This window comes from Lissotriton helveticus, chromosome 2_1 (genome assembly GCF_964261635.1).
Source record: "Lissotriton helveticus chromosome 2_1, aLisHel1.1, whole genome shotgun sequence".
Taxonomy (NCBI): domain Eukaryota; kingdom Metazoa; phylum Chordata; class Amphibia; order Caudata; family Salamandridae; genus Lissotriton; species Lissotriton helveticus.
The window spans coordinates 565,394,136-565,420,465 of NC_136059.1; the positions used below are offsets into that span (position 1 = coordinate 565,394,136).

Consider the following 26,330-nt stretch of genomic DNA (forward strand, 5'->3'; position numbering starts at 1 on the left):
TTTCTTACTGGAATTAATTTGTAATAGGAACAAGTTCCATACTGTGCATCCAAAAGTAGGCAGATGCATTTGGGCAATCCAGTACACACTTCAGAGTATGACTGCGCTGTGAAATTAGCTTACACAGGATATACTCTCCTTTAACCGTCTAACTTGTATTATCATCCATCCTGCCGGTGCAGCTCACCTTTCGCTCTAAACTCTCTTGTTCTCAGACTCTGGGACCAGCGGCTGACTGGGTGATTAAAAGTAAGGCATGAGCCTGAGGGGAATGGTTTGGCGAGTGTCAAGATGGCAGATGTTCCCTCGAAGAGCTCCAGCCCACTGAATGGTCTTTAACATCCATGTATCCAGAATGCCATATACATGTATCTGAGCTCCCCTGCTGCTGAAAGTTTAATCCTGACAGCAGGGAGGTAAATGGATTCAGCGACCAGTGTCATTGATGGCCGTAATGAGGCCTGGGCAAGGGAAATGCGAAGAGCTGTGAACGCTTGACGCCTGCAACTCAGTTTGGTTCGTGAACGCTATATAACACTGATCATATGCACAGTTTAACACCGTACTGGTGATTGCAGAGGGATGGGCTTAGAACGTGGTCTCAATTTGGGGAATTACATGATTGGATATCCAAAATACAAACATTTCCTGATAATCAGATAATCGAACACTAGTATGACCCGTCGTACCCAATAATCTTGCAGATTAAAACGTCTGGAATCCAAATTTGGCAGTGCTGAAATGTAGGTATTTGAATTACACTGCGGGGTGACGATGCAGAGAAATACATCATTTGAGTAAATTATTGTGTGTGTAGTAACTGCACATGCATTTAAACACTTTGCATGAATGAATATACGCTGTGCTGTCTAAGGCTGCCATACACAAAAGCAACGCATGTGAATGAATGTTACATTCTATAAATAAAGGTTGTTGCAGTACAATAATTGCAATTAATTAAGGTAAGCAATGAATCATAAAATGCACTTACAAAAATAATCAAGTGGAGAAAAGTATTTTATTTCAAATGTACCTTTGTTTATAAATAAACAGTTATTTATTATCCATAGCAATGCTATAAGTTATGTATATATAAATATATTTGACAAAAAATATTAAGTGCAAACCTTTTCACGGCATGATGCAATGTATTTTGTACTGTGCTTACATATTTCTAGTTTAAAAAAATATTGCCACATTCTTAAAGAATAATCAGGTATGTACAACCTGCCATTAAATTACATATCTTTGACAACGTTTTTCTCTTCTGGTCCTTGCACTGTATCCACGGCCAGTAATTACAGCTGGCATTTCTTTCAGCATCATTATTCACTTCATTTCGATAAAATATTAAATGAGAATAAAAGCCACTTTTATCACAGCTTGGGATTGGTTACAGTTGTAATATCATTGATGTGAATGCTACATACATCTGCGACAACCTAAATGCAATTAATTCAGATGACAGTGACATTTATTTCGTTATCCAATCACATGATAAATTTAACCATGTTGTGGAAACCACAACTGATACCTCCTTCAACATAATTTAATATAAAATGCAGTACTCCACTGCTTGCTCTGCATCATCCTTCAGTATTTAAAAGCTGCTAGAACTCTTCAAATGACACAAAAATGAACATCTGTCATTCAGTCATTTAAAAAACTTATCAATAGTATGCTTGGGGTTGTTTGGTTTTGGTTTCTTTGATGCTGGCTGCTGAGCCGATGATCCCGATCTGCAAAATGACCAATAATTATTCTTAGTGCCTTAAACACAAACGCTCAATCTTCAAAGATAATAAAAGACAAAGGAAACATTTTTCCATTGCATGAAATTATTTTGTCTCCACATAACAGAAAACATAGATGTGTTCCTTTTGTTACCTCTAGCGTTAAGGCCTCCAATTGTACCTCTTTCACACAAAAATGTAAAATTAAAATGAAATATACCTTTGTATATGATTTAACTAGAAAAGTATAGGTGCTTCCTAGCAAGCAGATGCAGAACAGGTAAATAAACCATTTTAATTTTAAAGCACATATGAGATAAATATTAACCTTCTTGGCGCTAAGAAAATGTCTTTGATTTACAGTAACTTGAAGACTAAATCTAAACAAAAAAGTATAAAGAATGGGAAGATAAAAGCACTGTCAATGTATGGTATTGGCCCAGCAGCTACGGCACTTCTTTTTAGACAAATCGGTCGCTCACAGTGAAGAGAGGCAATCCCTGAAGGTGGTGAGACATTGCTACATGCTGCATGCTGATGTGGGCAGAAGCAAAATGCAAATGTCAGCTAAACAGTACAACTGATGAACAGGGATGTTCCAAAGCAGCTCTATGTAAGTATACGTATTTTTAATGATTCTGATTTATTTTATTACATGATGTCAAAATACAACTAAAGTCGCCTCTAGGCCATATCTAGCAACGCAGACCGAACGGGTTGGTACTACTCCCTATAAAAAACATACCATACAGATAAAGGATCCCCTGGGCAGCCAACCACTCGCTGACCAGGCCTGGTCCTCTTTCTAGGCTCTGCAGCCAATCCCCCAAAAGGAGCTAACCCTAAGCCGTGCACAGCTTTCTGAAACACTAAAATATAAAAAGTGAGCCTGCTGGATTTATGAAGAGGTAAGTATATCAATATATATCTATAGCTATAAGATTGATCATCTTTCCACGAATATCACCAATATTTTTAATCAAATGTATATTTCAATAATTCACGCAATGCAATGTTTGTTAATATTGTTTATTATAAAAAAGCTTTTTTTTTTAAACTAGTCTGTGACAATTTCTTTTTACATGTTTTTTTAAACCATTTCATTTGTGAGTAAAATGCAATAATACATAGTCAGGGATATTTGGCTTTTTTTTAATTTGTTTTTTAGGGAGAGGGTGCGCAACCCCCCTCCCCAAGCCATAGACTGGCCCCGGAGACCCCATCCCCCAGTCAAAGCAGTATCCTGGGTATCCCACCCCACAGGACACTGCTGTTTCCTGCCTGGGACAATGCGGGCAGGGAATATAAACACTCTCCTAAGCAGGAAACCCAACTTTGTCCCGGGAGCAAAGAAAAAGGCTGATCCCGCCTGGTCGGGAGCAAAGGAGTGAAGCTGGCCCACGCCGCAGCCAGGATAGGTGCTGGCTGGACAACCGGTAGGGGCTGCTGGGGCCTTGGGGTTCCTCCTGTGGCCCCCAACCATTTACATATTGTGGGGGCCCTGGGAGGACACCCACTATAAAAATAATGTCCGCCTCCCACCAATGCCCTTACTATTGGTGCTAGCTGGGGATCCGGCAGCAGCGGCAGGGGCCTTGGGGCTTGCCCCACACCCTGCAACATTGAAATGTTGTGGGTGCCCCAGACAGGCACCCAGGTATCCACTATAATAATGTCTGGCTCTCGCCGGTACCCACTATGGATTCTGGCTGGGGAGCCAGCAGGAGAAGTGAGGGCCTTCAGACTTCCTCCAGCTGAACAAAATTTAATATATAGTTTGGGTATCCCAAGTGGGACCGGAACACCGCAAAAAATTTAAATAATATTTAAAAAAAAGAATAAATGAGCAGCAGGAGCCATTCCGTTATTATTCACTGCTCCATGGAAGGAGCGCCCAAAATGCACTGTGAGGGTCTTAAAATTATATTGTTTGTTCCTGGTGATGCGCCATGAAGGAGCAGGGGCACCGCCAAACATTTTTTAATGTTGCATAGGGTGGCAGGAAGCAGCAGCCTACCAGCAGTGTTCTAAAAAAAAATACAGAAAGTCTTCTGATTAATTGAATTCATGTCTCCAGGAGAGCTGACCATAATTTGTTAAGTACTCCAAGCTAGGGCTATATGCTCTTCAGCTGAAGGCAAGGGATCCCTTGTGGTGGGTTCTATGGCTGCACTTTGTAGCCTGAAAGATGTGAAAAAAAAAGACTCAAATATGTTTAATATTTTGTTAAATAAGGCATTATTGGAAATATCTTATGAATCACTTATTAAACATTGCAATGTGTGAATTTATGAAATATATATTTGATTATAGTTATTGGTGACTTTTACGTCTGCTTTACATATGTCGAGGTGCTGAGCCCTAGCTAAAGCCAATGGACTCACCGCTTTTTATGTTTCGCTGCACAGCACTTGAGCAATGCTTAAGAAATCTATTGTTTTTAATATAAACTTAAAAGGGACTTGCATCCCACCTCCTCTCTTTCCTGGCTTCTCACTTTTTCCTGTGCATGACACTTACCGTTCGTCCATTTCTATTGGCTGTGGTATATTTTTCTGCATGTACCAATGCTTTTTCTCGTCTGCTTCTCTTATCAGTTTCACGCTGCTGAAATACTGTTAACATTCGCTTTGGTGGCACTATTTGTCCATAAAGTTTTGCCTTTTACTCTTGCAGCATATTTATATAACAATGTATCACCCGGAGAGATTAAGTGTCACAGGAGGTTGCACAGCGCCACCGAAATACGTACCAGGATCCCCAGCTCTCGAGTCAGCAGCTCTGGCAGCTGCAGCACATCCTCTCCACTCCTGTGTTAGCTGTCAGGGTGCTCTTTCCTTCTCCCGGACAATAATTGATGAAAACTGCTCTTTATACATTACATAGGCAAAACCAGAGCATTACCAATGCTTGTTATATTTTGGAATTCTGGTCCTTTGACAAAGCCAACTTACTTAAAATGACCCTTTCTATTGTAGAAAATAAAGTCAGCTGTTCGTGGCAGGTGGGGCTGAGGTGATGACAGGTGCCTGTGTGTGTGTGTGTGTGGGGGGGGTGCACTGGACCTGGCCACAGGTCGTGTGCAGAGGGGGAAGTAGGCGCCCAAGGCCATGCTCAGCAGGGTTATGGGTGCTAGTCGTGTGCCCATGGGGGATAGGCGTGGGCACCTTGAATTCCTTATTCCATTCCGTGGGTCCAGTAGGGGAATTGGTGGTGTGAGCCGCCTGTCCCCATTCAGCCACTTGTCGCCAGTAATAAAACGTCCGATCCGTGTGCATTTTAATTAGTTTATTTCCATTTCAACACCACCAACTGGATCTTCCACCAACACTGCCAGAGTACAAGAACTGTCTCCGATAGACCCATCACCATGGAGACCACCTAACATTCCTGGCATGAGCCGACAGCCTTAAAAGTGCACAAAGATTATAACAGTCATGTGCACGAAGGGTAGACTCTGGCAGGGGTCGGACGCAGGCCCACGGCCAACACGACGCTAATGATTTACATCTTGCTTGTTAAAAAAGAATTGTAATAATTTCTTACTTTACATTTTAAAAAAGCTTTCCCTCGCCATGCACTGCCAATGACCTACCATATTACATCACTCGTGACATTTTATATGAGATCACTGAAACATCTGAAATAACATCATTGATGATAACACTGTGCATGGCTGGGGCACGAGTTATAGTTACTGTAGGGCATGAGTTATAGTTACTGTAAATAACTATAAATGAGGAATTTCCGTGGTTGTGTTAGTTTAAAACGTTATGTTTTAACTGAAATTTTCATATAATTATAATGTCCCTTTAACTCTTGTTTATATATACAGAGGCTGTCAAAGCACCTTTGTATTTATAGACCGATTTGTTAGTACGATCTATAATGGCAATTTACGTTTAGCTTTGGTGCAATTTACTGAATTTGCATGAAAGTTTCCAAAGGAAATTTAAATGACTTTAATGGTGTTAAAGCGTCCTTCATTTTGGTAAAGGCGGGGAGGAGAAGAGCTATAAGAAGAATAGATTTTGAACTGTCCACCACATCATACAGACGTGCACTTAATCGCTAGCTATATTAAGACCTATAAACACCAGTTATCCAAAATACACCATACTCAAGAACTACCTTTCCAGCCTCCCTCACAAACCAGAGACATACATGCACCAAATGCTTGCACCACAGGATTGTTCTCAAACAACTGAACTCACGCAAGGAGTGTATTCTCCATATTGTCTTAACTTGTATAAATATTAAACTGGCAAACATAACATGCTTTTATAAAAGCTGAATTCTTGAAACAATTCTTGGACTCACCAATTTCCTACATGAGGCTCTAAATTACTTCTCAAATATGAATGCGCACATATGCAACAAAACACAACCAGCAAGAGCTGACTACTCTACAATCCCCAAGTTGCCATTCAAGCTGGAACAAACAGTTGAACCAAGGACATTTCACATAGTAACAAAACCTGTGTTACATTATGTATAATGCATCACAAACCAGCACCGGGTCTGCGGAATTGACGACTGTCGATATGAAAAAGCCTTTGTCCCAATGGACTGGGGCTAATTGGTTACCATTTCAACTAAATGAATTTCAGCCCCAGCTTCGTGTGAGGGACTTATCTTCTTTATACAACTTATGACCAGAGCATGTTTGAATGCGGCACTTTCAAATCCTATTCTGATTTGCAAGGGCACCCAAGACGGGTGGCCGTTGTACGCCTCTTATTCACTATAGCTCCACATACAATGACAGAATGGCTGAGAGTTGATGCAAACCATCAGGGCCGGCTTTAGCGCTGGTCGCGCCCAGTGCGATAATCATTTTTGGCGCCCCCCATACACCATGACTGCCTCTTTGGATTGTCTCACTATCACCGGGCAAAAGTGCCCCTCATTTCTCCTGTCATAAACTATTACTAAACACAGCGGCCCCCTGAGGTCATCCCCCTCAAAGGTCAGCGCCCAGTGCAACCGCACCAGTCGCACTGCCCTAAAGCCGGCCCTGCCGACCATGAGGGGTGCATTTAGCTACAGGAGGTAGATAACCTACTGATTTATTCTGGCACATTCTAACGTGACAGGCCCAAGGGCCCTGAGCATATTAAGTGACTCTATGGAAATTTCGGTCCTCAAGCACAACTAGTCAAAAAAGATGGTTTACCCAGCCTGGGCCAAATACTCTGAGCTCACCTGGGTCTTGAGACAAAGAAGGATGGCAGAGCGCTTTTTTGATATACGTGTACATATATGCTGGAAAAAACCTGAGTTGCAGCAGAATATCCGTCATTAATTGAAGGACTACGGGTTGACCTGGAATTCTGGCCCATCACCCCCCTATCATTAATTGGTTGAGTGTCTATTATTAGGATGATTCCCCTTTTTAGACTTCTATGTAACTTACAGAATTACTAAGAAGTATCCGATGTGCCCTTTTCAAACGTCTCAAACTTTACTTGAGGATTGTTGTGGAATGAATAATCTCTGAGGTGATCAATTGCTAAATGTTTTAAGTCTCTCTTGGTCGGTGACCAAAGTATGGCAGACATTGTGTAATACTACTCTGCCTCACACATGGCAATGGCTAACGAATGGAAGTTAATTTTTTATTCAGACAATAACTCTACTGAAAGATTGTCTATGGAACCATCACACTGCCTCCACTTTTTTTTATTTACGGGAGCCATACCGCGAATGGACTCCCTCAGGCTACAGCCATGGGCCTGAAATTATAGCACAAAGCAGTCAGCTATCAAATGAAAGAGTAAGGTTACTATATAAGCTCCTTTGTGGTGGGTGATGCTGCAAACATACAGAGATTCTAAACTGGGACAAAGTTTGTATCTCTAATCTTAGGGATGTAATTACCCAGAACTCAATATGTCCGTTTACCGATCTCCAAACTGAATTTAGCTTATAATTGTCAATTATTTTCATATATTCAGCTCCCTTATGAAGTCTCCTTCATGGCCACACTTTTCTGGACCTACTATATTTTAACCCCAAGGAAGCCAAACTGATGACCGATGACATGAGCAGATATAAAGTCTGATAACTCTATAGGTCCTTGGTCATCAACACTCTCAATTCCTCCTCCACACTCAAGAGAGCTTTGGAGGCAGACCAGGACATCCTGCCAGATGACAACTGGCGAGAGGCATTGATGGCTCCAAGAAAGGCACGACTGCCACCCTATTTTGGCTGATCCAATTTAAATACCTATACAGCATGCACTTGGCCTGTCAAAAATTATAGTGCTTTGGGAATTATTCTTCTCCAACATATTAAAGATGTGGCTATTTAAAGCGAGACCTCATACTCATGGTGTGGTCTTGTGATAAGCTCCATCCCTACTCAATGGTGGTTGCCTTAACATAATTATCTGCGGTTGGTTGGCCACTTGACCATACCCCTAAAAAGGCTCAACTAAACACATTTTATTACACAAACAGATATGCCCCAGAATTTCATGAATATGGGTCTCATTGTCACAAAAAGAGGATACTGCGCAGAAGTGGTCAGATGTAGATTCTCCTATGCTCGATGGCTGGGCAATGAGGGTGGGTTAATGCATGGTACTTGAAGTCCCAATATATCAGACTTGGGCCTGTCCACTTAAACACCACAGTAAATTGGTTGGGTGGACTTAATAGAGAGGTCTAGATCCTCCCTTTGAGTTCCCTTCATAAGTAAGGCAGGTCTGCCTGAGACATGGCTGTCCCCTCTAGCGATTATCAATGGCAGGTCCAAGTCAATATCTACAAGCTAGATATCGATGGTGTATGGCCTCAAATATCCTTGAGAATGGTGCACTGACAGATATTGCTAATATATGCTTTTGGATTTGCATGTACTGCTGATATGCTTCTGAAAATGGCAATAAAATGTCATACAAAAAGAGTTTCCTTTTGAATTAATGTAAATGCAATTTTCTATAGATTTACTTAAATACGCAAAAAGGTACATAAGAACAACCCCAAACCTGTCTCTCAATTTAGATTGTAGGCAACAATTTCTACTCGCACAGACAGTTTTGTCTCTTAGTGTTCTTTGCTTTTTCACTGCTGCACAAAAGGTAAACAACAATGTGGACAACTGAGGTGAGTACCTGTGTGTCGCGCCCTTCGCTCACTGGCACTCCAGTGAAGTGCTTCTCCTTCAGGTCAAGCGCAGTCATCAGCCCCTCCTCTGTGCTTTCGTGCTGCCAGAGTACTATTTGTGAGACAAGTGCCATGCTCTGTCGCGCAGTGTCTACTCAAGGTGATAAGGAAGTGGTTAATGGGATCCTAAATCAACAAAGACAGGCTGCGTAGTCTGTAAGACATCATTACTGTGCCAAGTGTAGGGCGGAGGGTGTTCGACAGTGCTGTTCCAAATCCAGCAGGAAGTAAGATGAGTCAGCTTTTGTATGAAACCTCGGGAGAATATTACTGACACATCTTTCTTACACAGGACTTCCTAAATACAATTCAGAAGATAAGAGATTCTACCACGGACATAAAACAGTGGTGTAATGGACAGGAGGGAAAAAGGCACCGCCCTGGAGAACACAGGAGGCACCGCCCTGGAGAACACAGGAGGCGCATTAGTATCAGAATTTCCTTTAAGGGCCATTTAACCTGATGAGGATGAAACAGTTATAGAGAGATTGACTGATACGTAGGTCAACCATGTGCCACCTTTATTGTGCTCAGACTTTCAATAGTTATCACTAAAATCATAAATTGTTACTTCATACAAGGGCAGGTCTAGGCCTACCATGACAGAATATCACTATACGTGCTACTGGGCTTGTGACCAGCCTTCAACACAGGGGTGGTTGAGTTTGTGGACCATAAACTAGGCTGCTTTTCTTCTTCGGAAAAAGGATCTCTCAGGACAAAGGTGATAAGATAATTTTTCAATTAAATGACATCAAGTGTGCCTTCACGAGTTATCTACGGTGTTTTTAAAAGTGTTGGTGAATCATCTACATGACTAGTTGCCTTCACATGGCTTTGGGTTTCATAGGTAGACTTACAACATCACAATGTGTAAGAGTATCAAATGGGGTTCTCCAAATAATATAATTAAGTCTGTTTAAGCGTGGATGTCCGAAAACAGCCCTGCGCTCACTGCTGAAAAAATATAAGCTGCTACAGTTGCGTCCGGCATACTATTGACAAGCTACTATTTTATTACAAGCACACGTTAAATGAAGAAACTCTGAACCAATTTTCCCAGACATTTAAGACACTGACCATTTGGTTTGACTCCCAGCTCAGCACTGACAACCACGTAAACCAGCAGCCTTGTGGCTTTTAAATACCGGCACTTGCAGTTATGTCTTTTTTTGGCGGAAAAGAGAGGTTTCATGTTAGAGCCATCAGGGGCTCACACTTAGACTGCTGGAACTCACTCTTCTTCGAAGATTCAAAAATGACAGTATTGAATTCAAATTCATCCAGACACTGTGCTCAGAGGCACTACGTCATCATCACATCTCCTTCCATTTATGGAGGTTGCAAGGCTGTTGTTCCCAATCAATAACTGACGCTAGTACACGTACTGTGCTGTGAGCAGCAATCCCACTATTACTGTCCAAAACACCTGAGGTTGAGCTCTAATGTCTATTCTGCTCAAAGACCATTAAGTTTCATTGCAAATTTGCTCCTTACTGCTGCCCGATACAAGAAGCAATTGCAAGTGCCTGGGTCTGGAATAATCTTTACCCATAAGGAAGAGAATCATAAACCTTATATAATTTAGAAAAAAGCTTGAACACTCTTGTTATGAACTGTAAAATAAGAGTACCACCTGATTTAGTGACCCCCAAATGCACCAGAATACAGCAGGACATGCATATTTTTGTCTATGGAACGGATAATAAAATTCCTGCTGCAGCAAAACTACTTCACTACCCTATTGTCATCTTCCGAGATGATGGATCTTTAAGAAACCAACCCTGCCACGAAAGAGTTCACATGAACAACTGATGGGAATTCCTCATCAAATCTGAAAAAAAAAGATTGCTTTTAGCCTTAAAATGGGGACCAACTTGTCTTTACATTCCTGCAATACCACATCAGGAACCTTCAAACTGTCTTACTTGAGTGCAGAAACCACAAGTTCAATCACCGGTGATATGATAAAAAGTCAGATTCTTTGGAAGCACCTAAGGTACCAAGGAAGTTTAGGTTGCCGCAACAGGTTAGCAGAACCTCTAGATTATCTCCCTGGACAAACTTGCCTTGCAGCTTAGGATCATTAGGGACAATATCATGAAAAAAGACATCAGCCTGGGAGAGGGGTTGATTTGCACGACACCTCTCGGCTACTTTGAGTGCAGAGGCTGGTGTCCTATTAATAATTTGCTGCGATAACGCCTATATCAATCAAGTCAATCAATCAAGATTTGTAGAGCGCACTACTCACCTGTGAGGGTCTCAAGGCTCTGAGGAAGGGAGGGGGGCAGCTTCTTGGGATCATTTGAAGAGCCAGGTCTTGAGGTCCTTTCTGAATCTGTGCAGTGTCTGGCTGCGTCGGATGTGAAGGGGAAGTTTGTTCCAGGTCTTGACTGTGAGGTAGGAAAAGAATCTTCCACCTGCTCTGGTCCTGTAGAAGTGAGAGACGGTGGCTAGGGCGAGGTCGGCTGAGCGCAGGTTTCTCTTGGTGGCGTGGAAGGAGATCCGGTTGTTGAGGTATTGGGTCCGGTGTTGTGGAGGGCTTTGTAGGCGTGTGTGAGCAGTTTGAAGGTCATTCGTCTTTCAACGGGGAGCCAGTGTAGGTCTTGGAGGTGTTAGATGATGTGGGCATGTCGTCAGATGTCGAGGATAAGTATGGCTGCAGTGTTCTGGACAGTCTGGAGTTTGTGGGCGAGTTTTTGGTTGATTCTGGCATAGAGAGTGTTTCCGTAGTCCAGTCTACTGGTGATGAGTCCATGGGTGACTGTTTTCTTGGAGTCAGAGGGAGGGGGTGGGTATTCCAATTGAAAGTGCTGTAGAAGCATTTTTGCTCAAACCCAAACAGCCCCAAAGGAAAGGGAAAACAACCGAAGACAAAAGACCTAGACAACCCCACTAAAACAGTGATGAAATATTTCAGGAAATAAAACTGAATTATTCACTCAACAAGAGCTAACAGAAAGTGCAATGCCTACCTCAACTCACTCTATTATACAGGCTTGCCTTTGTGCAGAGCAAAAGCTCAAGGTCTGAGTAGACATTAGATCAAACTGTAAAGAGCACCATCAAAAAATAATCTTAATTGCAGTTTAATGTCAGAAAATGTACTCAGAAACTTGAAGTTACTGCGCAAAACAAGCACTCTTTCTCCAAAGATATTCACATGTTTTTTTTGAGAATCCTCTTGTAGGGAGCAGGGAAACAATTCATCAACAGGTTTGATATTCACAAAAGTGGCTAATATACATCTGGTGATGAGGTGTTGAATCTGCAACCACGTAACTTTAGGTCATATAGCATACTATTTGTACTGTGTTTATGCCCTGGTGTCTTCCAATAAAATCTGGAGCAAAGAGCTATGATCTATTTTTACCATAACATATTGCCTAATGGGTATTTATCAAGTCTAAAAAAGAGCTTACTGCTTGTAAAATAAAGAGGCAAAACCAAAGAGAAACTATTTTAAAGTGGGTGGCCGAAATCTTTTTCATTCTATTGTTATACCATTTCTGTTGAGCTACAAGGGAATGATCATATACAACAAATGCAATGGCTGTGACCCCCCTGCGGAAGAGTCTGCATATAAACCTGACTGTGATTGGTCGGAACAAGAGGGGGATCTTTATGGAAATACTTTAGCCCACCAATGACCTTTGTGGAACTGTTAACTGACTGTTTTTCCCTGGAATATTGCAGAAATAGGCAAATACATACACTGTGATACGCATCTGCAGTTTTACCAGCAGATACAGCCCAGTTTTAGGCATCCAAAACCCTCTGAAAATAGGCAGACGGAAGCCAACTTGCCAAATGGAGCTAGGTGGACTATAACCCATGTACCTCCCACGATTTATTTGCAGACAGTGTGCATATTGCAATAATCAATCCTGTGACATTACAGGATTATATTTATTAGTCAGTTTGAATGCCTCTTTTTTTCCCATGGATGATTACCGACCAGAAATCCCCACTATCTATTCAGAAACGCTTTATTAAAAAAAAATGCCCTGGTTTGGTGTAGATTACATATATATATATATATATATATATATATATATATATATATATATATATATATATATATATATATATAAACACCTAATCTGGGGCAGGTTACACGAATAGCAGTTACCACATGGCTGCATTAAAACATATGATTAAGCATTATATTACAAAGAATTGCAACATTTTAGATAGTGTTTATTAAAACAAAGCAGTGAATGATTCAACCGCCCCCTCACTTTCTAGCCCTTGGCTAACTCTATCCCAGCAGCAACGTGCCCATATAAGTGTCCCAAATCGCATCCAAAACTCATACTTCTGCTGGATAACAAGGTTGTGTCTGATCACCTACTGTGCTTTGAGAATGCACAGCTTGTCCCACATGATGACATTCTTAAATGTGACAAGCACTGATCAAATGGTTCTGTGAGCCCGTAGCCTTCAACTAGGATGTTTGCAACAAACTCAAAGTTCCTTGGGAAAGCTGCGGTGTCCACCTGTAGATGCTTTTGCATACGACTCAAATACCCTTTGCTAGTTATTAGCATTAAGGCGAGATCTCCTGATTAATGATGTAGAATGTAAGAATTAGCATATGAATGCCGTTGCACGTATGATTCACACTAACACACATATATGAGCAACTGATGTACTATCAACTTATACTAATGCACGCACATGCACAATATAAATTAGAAAATGCAAATAAATAAAAATAAATGGGAGCAAATAAGCATGAAAATGCAATGCATCCAACAACTCCAATGGGTTTAAAAAATAAGGCAGCTAGTTCTAATGTGAACAGCACTTATTGTGCCACCCACTTGTTTTCCTTTTAAAACATGTTTCAGGCCTGCCATTGCAGCCGGTATGCAGGTCTGAACTGCTATTTCAACCTGGCAAAATAAACCTTTTGCAAGGCCTACACCTTCCTTTTTAATAGGATGTCCACAATGTACGGTACAAGATGTTCAAGCTCCTCACCATTAATTCTCTGGTTAGGGACTGGGAGCTTTTGAACTGTGTATTCCTGGACTTCTTGGATACCTTTAACCCAATGTTTTTTGTTGTTGTTGCTATTTATTGCTTGTACTGTTGTTCTCACGATATACATCAACAAACAAAGATTCAGTTATCTGTTACACATTATACATGCTCATACAGCAGCAGAATCAAAATAATTGTCCCCAACCTCCGCTTCCCACCCTCACTTTTTTTTAATACATATAAGTCACCCACAGAGTAGGCCCTAAACAGCCCATAAAGCAAGGAGCACTGTATTTATACATTTGGACATGTACTTTTAAGTTTTACATGACCTGGTAGTGAAAAACTTCTAAATGAGTTTTGCACTACTGCAAGGCCTACCTCTCTCCTAGGATAACATTATTACATTAATAAGTGATAACCTTTGCTTGGGAACAGGTAGACATGTCATGTTTGATCTCTAGAGAACTGAAACTTAAAAGTCTCTTGAACTGTAAGGTCTACTTCAAAGTTACACTTCTAAAAATGCCACTTTTAGAAAGTTTTACAAAATTGGAAAGACAGAATGCACTCCTCCCCTTTTTATTTTCAAAAGTTTATCTAACTCAGTAGACAAATGACTTGTTTTGTTACTGAATGTTGACAGTGTTAATGGGAGCTGTACCTTACGATGAGACTGCCATTCGTCGTTCTTTAAGTGACCCCTGACGAAGGGCCCCTGCGGCCTGAAATGCATTGGGTGAAAAAAATAAACATCTTCTGAGCTAAACTAGTTTCCAATGATTCTTTCCAACGTGTCGCTGTTGAAGGCCCGGAGGGTATGCAGGAGATATGTGAAAATATTAAATGAATCATGCTGGAATTTCGCTGCTATCATAGTGATGCTGAAAGTATGGATGAACTTCAGGAAAAAGCTTTTGATTACAGATTGGTTTATTGTGAAAAAATAGTACTATACCTAAAAGGAAAAGAAAAGTTGTTGCTGGCAAGGATATATTCCTGAATTCACAGTGCGATACATGGGTGCGCATTATCGCACCCTTTTGGACAAACTTTTAGAACGTTGGCATTTTTAGTCCTAACCATTAGGTGCCTGCAGCCTGATTCCTTGGTCACATGACTAGGTGTAGTGGGCAGTGGCCTATGTGTATTCCTCCCAAAGAGTGTTACAAAGGGGGACTAGCTGTTGGCAGGATGGACCATCCTGACAAGATGGATGGGGAAGAGATGTCACCTAACACACTAGTAATTCAATAGTGGCTGCCTCCTGCACTCACTAAGACTTCACACTAGCCTTTTGTCACTCCCGGCATGCAGGGACAAGGGCCGGGAGTAAGGAATTTCCAGAACCATCTGCGGGAGGGAAAACTCCAGAAGTTTCTCCCACTCTAAAGCTGAAACCAGATATTAATATTGGACCCTGAGACCCACTCTTCAGTACACACATGGATCTGTGGGTACTAAAGATGAAGGACTGCCCTTTTGCCAGAGTACTCCCCGGCTGCTTGGGCCCTGTCCTGCTCTCGGAGATGAAAAACTGGACCTGTTACCTTCATCCCAGGCAGAGTGCCTCCAAGATTCAGGAGGCTTGCTTCTTGTTCTGAGCTCCTGGGATGCAATAAACTCCAGAGGCCTTCCTGTAACTGCCCAGCTAACCAGGTGTACTGGACCTGCCAGAGTCCTGCTGGGTGCTGCTGGATTGAGTTCCTGATCCCTAAGAGGTGCTTCCCCAAGAGGTGCCACCCTGGTGCTAGACCCTTGGTTGACATCAGCTGAGCTCCTCCTGAGAAGAAAAGGAGAAATCCCTACATTTTGTGCTCTTTGCAACTGCGAACCGGCCAGCATGTGGCGAGATCTCATCGACCACAAGTGTGAAGCTCCAGTGGGCCCGACTCCTCATGCTGCAGCGACCGCCAGCGATGAGTGGCAACATGACATCTGCACTGCTCGCATTGACCACCAACGCAAAGTTACAGCGCGACACCTAACGAACAAGTTACTTACCTTCGGTAACGATATATCTGTAAGAAACAGTAGTTAGTATTAGATTCCTTACCTTAGAATATCCCCAGGCGTCAGTCTGGATCCGGAAACTTTTGCGTAGCAGTACCCCTGCGCGTCGGTAGGCGTCGTCTGCAGGCGTCCCCTGCGGCTCCGCGTCGTCGGCGTCGTGCGCCGTGATGACGTCGCTGGAGTATATAGACGCCGCCTCCGCGCGCTGACGTCAGTTCTTTGCACACAGCTTTTCTGCGCCAGAACACGCAGAGCCATGTGAGAACCAACACTGGTGCCATGTGAAAACTAGGGCCCTGAAAGGGATGTCCTTAACCCTAGGTATCAGTTCGCAGAACGGGGAGGATGGGTGGGGCGGTAAGGAATCTAATACTAACTACTGTTTCTTACAGATATATCGTTACCGAAGGTAAGTAACTTGTTCATCTGAAAGAAACAGGTTAGTATTAGATTCCTTACCTTAGAATAGATACCCCAGCAATACCAACCCCGGTGGTGGGTCTGCGAACCAATACAATCCTACACCAGAAAGTCCTGGAGGACCGAACGGCCAAAGAAGCCGTCCCTCCGGACTTGACTATCCAGGCAGTAATGCCTCGCAAAGGTGTGCAGCGAGGCCCACGTAGCCGCCTGGCAAATGTCCTGCAAAGGGACTCCCCGGCCCAGGGCAGTAGTAGCCGCCGTGGCCCGAGTGGAATGGGCCCTCAGCCCAACAGGAGGCTCCTTCCGAGCCAAAGAGTAGCAGGCTTTGATGCACAGGACGACCCACCGAGAGATGGTTCGTTTCTGTACCGCCCTTCCCTTCTTCTTACCCACGTAGCCAACAAACAGTTGGTCATCCACCCGGAACTGGCGTGTGCAATCCATATAAAATGAAAGCGCACGTTTTGGGTCTAGACGATGGAGCCGCTCTTCATCTTTTGAAGGATGCGGAGGCGGGAAGAAGGAGGGTAAGGTGATGGACTGCCCGATGTGAAAAGCAGAAACTACTTTGGGCAGGAAAAAAGGTCTAGTTCTAAGAACCACCTTGTCAGGATGAACGGACAAGAAAGGAGGTTCAACAGAAAGAGCCTGGAGCTCACTCACTCTCCTGGCAGAGGTGATGGCAACCAGGAAAGCCGTCTTTAAAGTGAGAAGACGTAGAGGACAGGAATGAAGCGGCTCAAAGGGAGCGCACATCAAGAAAGTCAGAACCAGGTTCAAGTCCCACTGAGGCATCACGAACGGAACAGGTGGATACATGTGCGTGATGCCTTTCAAGAATCTCAGTACAATAGGGGACTTGAACAAAGATGGCTGATCAGGTAGCCTTAAGAAGGCGGAAAGGGCAGAAAGGTAGCCCTTGATAGTGCCCAGAGCAGAGCCCTGCTGGGCAAGAGAAAGAAGGAAGAGGAGAACCTCAGAAAGGGGAGCAGAGAGAGGATCCACAGCCTTTGCTGTGCACCATGCCACAAATCTGTTCCACCGGCAGGCGTATACCGACTTTGTGGAGGGACGCCTGGCTGCCAGAATCACATCACAGACCTCAGGAGGCAAGTCAAATGCCTCAACTGTCGCCGCTCAATCTCCAAGCATGGAGGTGGAGACTGGACAGGTTCGGGTGGAGGACCGTCCCCTGCTGCTGCGACAGAAGGTCCTCCTGAAGGGGCAGGCGGATCGAGGGACCGACTGACATGCTGAGTAGCTCGGGATACCAGTACCTTCGAGCCCAGTCCGGAGCCACAAGGATAACTTGGGACCGGTCGCGCCTGATCTTCTTCAGCACTCTGGGCAGAAGTGGTATAGGCGGAAAGGCGTACAACAGACCGCAACTCCACTCGCGCCGAAAGGCGTCGCCGAGCGAGTGCCGTCTTGGAAACTCCAACGCGCAGAACTGATGACATTGCGCGTTCTCTTCTGTGGCGAATAGATCTAACCAAGGCTCTCCCCATTGCAGAAAGAGGCCTTTCGCCACGTCCGAGTTCAGACGCCATTCGTGATCCACCGAGCACCGACGGCTGAGTTCGTCCGCCCTGGCGTTCAGAGAACCTGCCAGGTGTTGAACCGTCAGAGTCACGCCCTGACGTTCCAGCCATTGCCAGAGGCGCAGAGCCTCCTGGCAAAGGGTCCACGACCCCACTCCGCCCTGTTTGTTGCAGTACCACATGGCGGTGGTGTTGTCCGTGAACACCTGCACTACACTCCCGTTGACAAAGGGGAGGAATGCCTTCAGTGCTAGGCGAATCGCCCGCAGCTCCAACATGTTGATATGGAGCCGGGACTCCGCCGGAGACCAGATGCCTCTGATCTCCGCCTCTCCCAAGTGGCCTCCCCAGCCCTGGAGGGATGCGTCCGTCACAACTACGTGCTCCGGTTGGGGAAGGGAGAGGGATCTGCCTCTGACCCAATCGCGGTCCGTAAGCCACCACTGCAACTGTCTCGCAGTGCCCTCCGAGATCAGGACATGGTCGGATTGGTTGCCCTGATGCTGGGCCCACTGAAACTTCAGGTCCCACTGCAGAGCCCGCATCCGCCACCGGGCGTGATGCACCAGAAGGATGCAGGAAGCCATCAGCCCCAGCAGCCGCAGCGTCAACCTGACCGAAACCCGGGATAACGGCTGAAAGATGGGAATCAAAGCCTGTATATCCCGGACCCGCCGTTCCGGAGGATAAACCCGAAACTGCGCCGAGTCGAGGACCGCTCCGATGAAAAGGAGCTTTTGAGAGGGACACAGGTGTGATTTCGGCACATTGATGGAAAACCCCAGCTCGTGCAGGAGGTCTGCCGTCATCTGAAGGTGGTGGACGACTGTCTGGGGCGAGCCCGCCTTCAACAAGCAGTCGTCGAGGTAGGGGAAGACTGAAACCCCTAACCGGCGCAGATGAGCTGCGACCACCGCCATCACTTTCGTGAACACCCGTGGGGCGCTGGTAAGGCCGAATGGGAGCACGATAAACTGAAAGTGCTCGTGGCCTACCGTGAACCGCAGGTAACGCCGGTGGGCCGGCAGGACGGGGATGTGAAAATACGCATCCTGCAAGTCCAACGCTACCATCCAGTCTTGTGGGTCTAGAGCAGCCAAGACCTGAGCCAAAGTCAACATCTTGAACTTCCCCTTCCGGAGGAAGCCGTTGACGTTCCGTAGATCCAAGATAGGACGCAGGCCCCCCTTGTCCTTCTTGGGTACCAGAAAGTAGTGGGAGTAGCAACCACACCCTACTTCTGGCCCAGGAACGCGCTCGATGGCCCCCTTGGCCAAGAGGGCCGTAACTTCCTCCTGCAGAAGTGTCAAGTGGTCCCCCGACACACGGTGGTTCTGCGGTGGCATGGCTGGAGGAGTGGTCTCGAAGGGGAGGGAGTAGCCCCTTCGGACGAGCTGCAGCACCCACCTGTCCGATGTGATAGTGCGCCAGCGGGAGTGGTGATGGCGAACCCTGCCACCCACTGGCGTCACATGGGCCTGAAAGCTCGGACTAGGAGGATTTGGAGGCTGCTGCGGGGGGAGGTGTGGCCTGACCTCGCCGCTGTCCCCGACCGCCACCACGGCGGAATCCACGGCCGCCACCACGTTGAGAAGTGTTCTGCGGTGCTTGGCTGGCAGCACGTGTGGGACCGCCCCTCCCGTGGCCACGAAAGGAGCGAAACGAACCCGTTTGCTGGTGCTGGGTCGAGAGACCCAAGGACTTGGCCGTGACCCTGGAGTCCTTGAAGCGCTCAAGCGCGTTGTCCGCTTTGTCGCCAAACAGGCGACTGCCATCGAACGGCATGTCCATCAAGGCATTTTGGACATCCGGCGAAAAATTGGCGGATCTCAGCCAGGCGTGGCGACGAATCGCCACCGTCGTGGACATCGCTCTGCCCAGCGAGTCGGTCGTATCAAGACCACACCTGATGGAAAACCTCGCCGCGTCTCGGCCTTCAACCATAGCCTGGCCGAGCTTGTCCCGTACCTCCTGCGGGCATTGCGGCAGACACTCCGCGACCGTATCCCACAGAGAGTGGGTGTAGCGGCCCAAGAGGCATGCGGTATTGCAAGACCGCAGTCCCGCAGTCAGGGACGAGAAGACCTTCTTGCCATACTGGTCGTACCTCTTAGATTCCCGGTCGGGCGGGGCTGACGGAAATGCGGATTGGGATGTTGAGGCCTGGATCACCAGACTCTCAGGGGTGGGATGGGTGGACAGGAACTTAGGGTCGTCCAGACACGGACGGTGGCGCCTGGCAACGTTCCTATCAACAGGCGAACCTGAAGCGGGCCTGGACCACGTGCCCAACAGAACGTCCGTCAAGGCTTCATTAAACGGCAGCAGAGGCTCCTGTGGGCATGACTGCGGTTTGAAGACCTCGGTGAGGATGTTAGGCTTCACCTTTGCGACGGGGAGCTCAAGGCGCAGGGCCTTGGCAGCCCTCATCAGCACCACAGAATAAGCAGCCCCAGCCTCCGACGCCACAGTGGGAGGCGAGACAAAACCAGGGCTAGGAGATTCGTCCAGACCACTGGCATCACCCAAGTCACCTGTCCAGTCCATGTCGTACTGACACTCGCGTGACAGAGGGTCCTCAGACCCCTCCCAACCCTCTCCATAATCTTCATCATCACCATACACGGATTCAACGATGTAGACCGGCTCCTCGGGGTCAATGGGCCCCATCGGCGCCGGACTCGGCGTCGGACGACGCCGGTCCGACTCCGCGTCCGGAGTAGGAGAGGGAATGGGGGTGGCGCCGCCCGGAGCCGGCGCCCCGACGCCGGCCGGAGCCGGCGACGGAGTCGCGGCGCCGCGCGGAGGCGGCACCATGGGTTGCCCCGATGAAGTCGGCGCCGGAGAGGCCGGAGGACCAGCCGGCGTCGACCCTGAAGGACCCAGCGGCGCCGGAGCCGCCGGCGGCGTCGAGGCCGGAGCACCCGACGGCGTCGGGGCAGGAGCACCCGAACCGCTCGGGCCCCCAGACGGGGCCACGGGGCCCGCAGGCGCCGTAGGCCCCGCCGGAGGAGACAGCGCCCTCATGGCCATGAGGAACTCCTCTACCTCCTCGCGCGACGCGCCTTGCCCAGGGACCGACGGGTATGGAGCAGGCGGCGTCGGCGACCCACGCGGGGCCGCGGGGCCTCCCGAACCCCCGGCCGCATCGCGCGAGCGTCGGGGGGAGTCGGGGGTGCGATGACGACGCCCCGACTTCTTGTGTTTCTTACCTGAGGAACCGGAGGAATGGTGGCGACTTCCGGAGCGCTCGTGGCGGCTCCGCGACCGTTCTCTCGACCGCTCCCTCGACCTCCGACCGGACCGGGACCGCTCTCGACGCGGTGCCGACACCCGGAGCTCGAGTAGCTTGCGGGACCGCTCCCGTCTAGCCTTACTCGTTAAGGCCCGGCAGTCGACGCAGGCCTCCACGTCGTGGTCCGGGCCCAGACACCGGAGGCAGAGTCGATGGTGGTCGGTGACCGACATCGTGCGGTCACACCCGTCACAATTCTTGAAACAGGGCATCCTACCGGCACCTAAGAAGTAGATATTATCAAAAAACTTTGGTCAAAAGACCGGAGTACTGCTCTTCGGATCTGCGCTAACTGGCGCGGAAAAAAGAAGAACTGACGTCAGCGCGCGGAGGCGGCGTCTATATACTCCAGCGACGTCATCACGGCGCACGACGCCGACGACGCGGAGCCGCAGGGGACGCCTGCAGACGACGCCTACCGACGCGCAGGGGTACTGCTACGCAAAAGTTTCCGGATCCAGACTGACGCCTGGGGATATTCTAAGGTAAGGAATCTAATACTAACCTGTTTCTTTCAGATAGGATCTTTGCGCAAAAGCGGAGACCATCCACAACGCCTGGCCTATTCCACTACAGCAATAAACATCTGCGACGCTCACCCTGCTCCTCGCTGCCTTATCCACTGTGAACTAGACAATTTGAGCCGGACTTTGAATAGGTAACTTCTTCAGAAGGACTAACGTGGAACTGTATCTGGCACATGCTCCATTGTAGCTGGCCTGAATTTGTGACTTTTTCCAGTCTAGCACGACCAGATAACCGTGAGTGGTGCTTTATGATTTTAGGCACCATAATTACCTAAATCTTTGAAATGGCATATCTCCGGATTCACAGATTGGATATTGTTCTCGGTGTCAAATAATTTATTAAAATGTACTCTATTGTTCTAAGTTGGTATTGGATTTTTCTTGTGTTGTGTTTTCACATTATCACTGCTACTGAAGTGCTGCATAAATTCTTTACATATTGCCTTTCACTTAAGCCTGACTTCTTTTGTGTCAAGCTACCAGAGGGTTATTAAGCACAGTTTTATTTAGTTACTTTTTTTGGTTCACCCTGACAAGGATTGCGGCTGTTACTTGAGAATTATGTCAATTGTCTTTTTTAATATTGTGTTTTAATGAAATATTTTTATATCAAGAAATCGATTTATATCTTTCCCGAAGTGTAGGTGTTGAGATTATCTGTGGACAAAATATGGTCAAAACGTCTTGTGTATGCACCGTGCGGAATGGTATGAGAGGATTGTGGGTTGAATGAGAAATTATTAGAACAGAAGATGTCTCTATGACATAATACTGCCCAAAGGATACTGTTTCTTCACTACTGTATAGTACCCTATTCCTTTGGTTTGAAGGGGTTCCTCTTTTGTTCATTAAACTTGAGAATGGCTTACACACCCTCAAGTAACAACCCAATTTCTCACAGGAGGCATTGGAAACTAAAAAAGCAGCAAGGTTCTGGCTGATTTGCAACTGTGGGAACACATGATTACATGTGATCTGGAGTTATAGGAGAGCTCTTCTGAGCAGTAAGAGGCTGGCAATATTGCAGTGGTGATGGTGATCAGTCTCAAGGATGCCAGGTCCACCAGGCAGAGGGGGAGATGGTAACTAACGCCAAGCACCATCTCCTCACTGCTTTTGAGTGGTGTGCAAAGACATCTTCTGGGGAGCGCAGTGGGTGCTCACTGATGCAGGGCTTTCATGTTAGTAAGAGCCCTGTTGGTATGAGCTGCTCAAGGTAGAGGTACGTGTAGAGAAGCAGTCAATGAGAGATGCAGTATACTCAAGCATAGGCCGTGGTCCTGAAGCTAACATCAAGTTTGGGGAGTAACAGAATTTAAAAAAGGTTTTTACCCAATACCAATCCAGGAAAAAGGAATTCAGAGAAATGATGAAGCTGATATGCATGTAGGGCAGGACAGAGAACCATATAGGCAGCTCGGGCCAAGATTCTAAACAAACTTGACAAATTAGCAACAGTGGCAGCAGAGTCCATATTAAGGCAGGTAAAGATTAAGATGCTGAACATGGAAACATCGGTAAAACAGCTCAGATCCAAACTGGAGCAAATAGAGAGTTGCATGTGCTGAGCTGGCTGCACAGACTAATATGGGTGAAAGAGCTCAGACCTTAAATCTGTAACTAGAGGGTCTCATGAGCAGAGCTTAATGCACAGTCTATAGACGTTCTAGTACTAGGCAGCAAGTCTTTCTTAAAAATGTACCTTTCACCCTCTGAGCACAACAAAGATGTACTGATTAAGAGAGCGTAAGGATGCCTTCCGGGCCGTTGGTACTTCCGTATGGTACAGTCATTGTGGGTCTCCGGTACCTAGACCTTTATGACCAAATAGTGAAGACAGCGACTAAACTAAAACAGGCTTAACAGATGGAGGGAAAGTAAATCCCCTTTTTTCTGGACCTTAGTTTAGCAACACATACTAGAATAAAAGAGATGTGGCAATCCAAATGGAACTAAAGGAGCATGGTGTCTTGGCTTCCCTATTGAACCTGTCTGCCCGAAGGTGATGTAAGAAGGAAGATCCTATGTCTTTGTTCAAGTGCAGGTGGCAACATCCTTTGCATAGGCTATCAAGTAGAAATCTGTCAAAATGTCACACAGCAAGGATGTTGGCTGGAGTTGGACTGTAGCAGTTATAATCCCCACCTGATTCCTCTAAAGGGCAAACATGGCCATGTAGGCATAGGGGAAGCTTCTCAGTGTTGAATTATGTTATGTACGACTATGAAGAGTGATGGGGGTTCCCTCCATTGTTGATTCCCACATATCCCCACCATCCATCAGACTCTCTCTTCTCTTCCTGAGTACCTCTTTTCTATCCTTTCCGTTTTTCATACTTGGCAAAATGTACTGTCTTGTTTTAATGAAAGCTTCACCTTAAGGTATTACAATAGAGGTACTTTACACAATGGTCTTTGATGAGTAATTAGCTAATTAACTGAGCAGATTATGATGCATATCATTTGTTGCTGATGTGCACAATTGTGAAACCTCCTATTTTAGTGTTATTTTGTCTTTACTGTAGATCGAATTCCAGTATGTGCTGTTGTAACTTTATTTCCTGAGTCAGTACTTCTAACGAGTGCCTTTAGACCGTATTCATTGGCGTTTCTTGAGATAGTGCCATGAATATCTTTCTGCTCTGGATGAAAACCACTTTTCTGGAGATATTGGGCTGAACTTCAGGAACCACAACAAGAATTCCAGAAGGCTGCACCGCACGAGAAAGACACAGAGGAATGCAAGACGGAAGCAAAGCTGTGTCTTCTTCGGATGGTAGAGAGGATAGGACTTACTCAGCGGTAGGTGGAAGAGGATCTGGAGATGGTGATGACCATGCAGGTCCTCAAGGTCGATGGAGAAACGTCTCTTGTCATGAGAAAGGAACACTCTTAACAGGAAATGGCTTCTAGCATTGATTGCAAATACTCTCACTCCCTCAACTCAACGCTAAAGTATGCATATATCTAGATATCCGACATCTTGTTGTATAGTGCCTCAGCACTGGCTAATCGTGCGCAGGTATGGTGGTGACCTCATGACGATCTACTCACTTCCAGAAGTGTCAAAAGCATTGTCCTTAGAGCATAGCTGCCAAAGTTTCAAATCACTGTGTGTGACATTTTCATAATTTTGAGTGACATTTCAACGACTATGAGTGACACTTTGTCACAAGCAAAATTAAGCAATGAAGAGCAAGGAAACACATTAATATTAGATATTACACCCATTTGAGCAACAACAAACACTAAGAAGATCTTAGAACTTCAGCAAAGGACCAGAAATCGAAGGGCAGGAGAGGCACACTCACAGCCTAGGGGTCACAGCCCAGCCGCAGGCAGTCATTTCTTTAAAAAAAAGACACACACTGAGTAACTGAATTGTACAATAAAAGAGTAAGTTGCACAGTCTACTAGCCTTTTCTACGCAATTAACATATAATTTGTGGCACAAATAATATTTACTTAGTTTAATTAAGATAAATACACTTTACCTGCGCTCACTCTCTCAGGCACTTGTCATGCAGCCTGCAGACTCTTCCTCACAGTAGCTGCTGAGGGGGCAGGTTACGTTGGCTTCCTCCTGCTCTAATGTGAAGTTACACTGATGCGACCTATATTTGCTGCACTAACTTCACTGAGGAATAACCTGGTACCAGACACAATATAATAGAGGAAATAATGGAGCATCGGGACCAGAAATAACAGGGTCTAATAAACTACAGCCTCAGGTGAAAAACAGGGCAACTCTCGTCCGACGTGGGGCAAGCATCTGTGTAATAGAGGCCTCCTGAGCGCCGGACAGAAGTTCCACGAGAATCGTAATTGCTGTGTTCTCCTGCATGAACACATCTCCTCCGAAAAGCTACATCGTTGTTGAAAGTCAACCCCAATTAAATTATCGTTCGTTTAAATACTTTTGAAGATGACGGGCACATAGTGCATTCTTTTTAGACATGGACTCGACCATTAAGAAGAAACTGTAAATATGGCCATTGTATTGGAAATAACTATTTTCATCCTGCTAATCAAAAGTTTTCCAATCAACCATCCTAGAAAATCATTTATTAATTAAGGACTTGAAGATGTGCACTTGGCTTTAATTGCCCTCCACCCGGGCCTGCACAGGCTCTGGCTGGTAAGTACTTGCTTCTGCCCTGCCTGCGACCTCTTCACAGTGATCGGGGTCGGGCGGCTAGGAATATTGTTCTAGCGGCCGCTCAGCACTGCAATCCCGCCGGGTCACCTGTTTCGGAATCCGCTGTATTGGTAGGGAAAAATTAACAAGTTGTGAGCTAGCACCCGCGGGGACGGACCCGGTCCGGTACGAACTGTCTGAGGAGAGCTGAGGGTGGCAGCGCCATCATTGCAATTGCTGCGCTGCCAGCAAATCATACAGCCTGGGGCAGCCTTGCTCAAATCTCAGGGCACCAGGATGTAACGTACGTGGCGCCGCGGCCGGCAGATAAAGCAAGGAAGGATTAGTTACTTACCTGTAATCCTAGTTCTCTTCCAGGGGTATCCTCATCAAAGTCATAAGCATTAGAATATTCCCGCCCATGCGCGGGACCCCGGAAACAATATATTATATGTGCCCCACATATATTATAGACATATATATAAATATATATATAT

At 46.0% G+C, this 26,330-nt stretch overlaps 1 protein-coding gene across 4 annotated transcripts in view; it reads right to left on the reverse strand.

Annotated features, from left to right (window-relative positions):
* Positions 1-999: 999 nt before the first annotated feature.
* The window catches only part of POLK (DNA polymerase kappa), a 922,939-nt gene continuing 897,608 nt past the window's right edge, over positions 1,000-26,330 (reverse strand). For 3 of the 4 annotated variants that reach the window (XM_078675233.1, XM_078675231.1, XM_078675232.1), the window contains one exon: positions 1,000-1,739. In XM_078675233.1, the coding sequence (XP_078531359.1) occupies positions 1,655-1,739 (85 nt within the window). In that variant the 3' untranslated portion in view covers positions 1,000-1,654. The remainder of the gene's footprint in view (positions 1,740-26,330) is intronic. The other variant, XR_013607050.1, reaches the window with a different exon arrangement.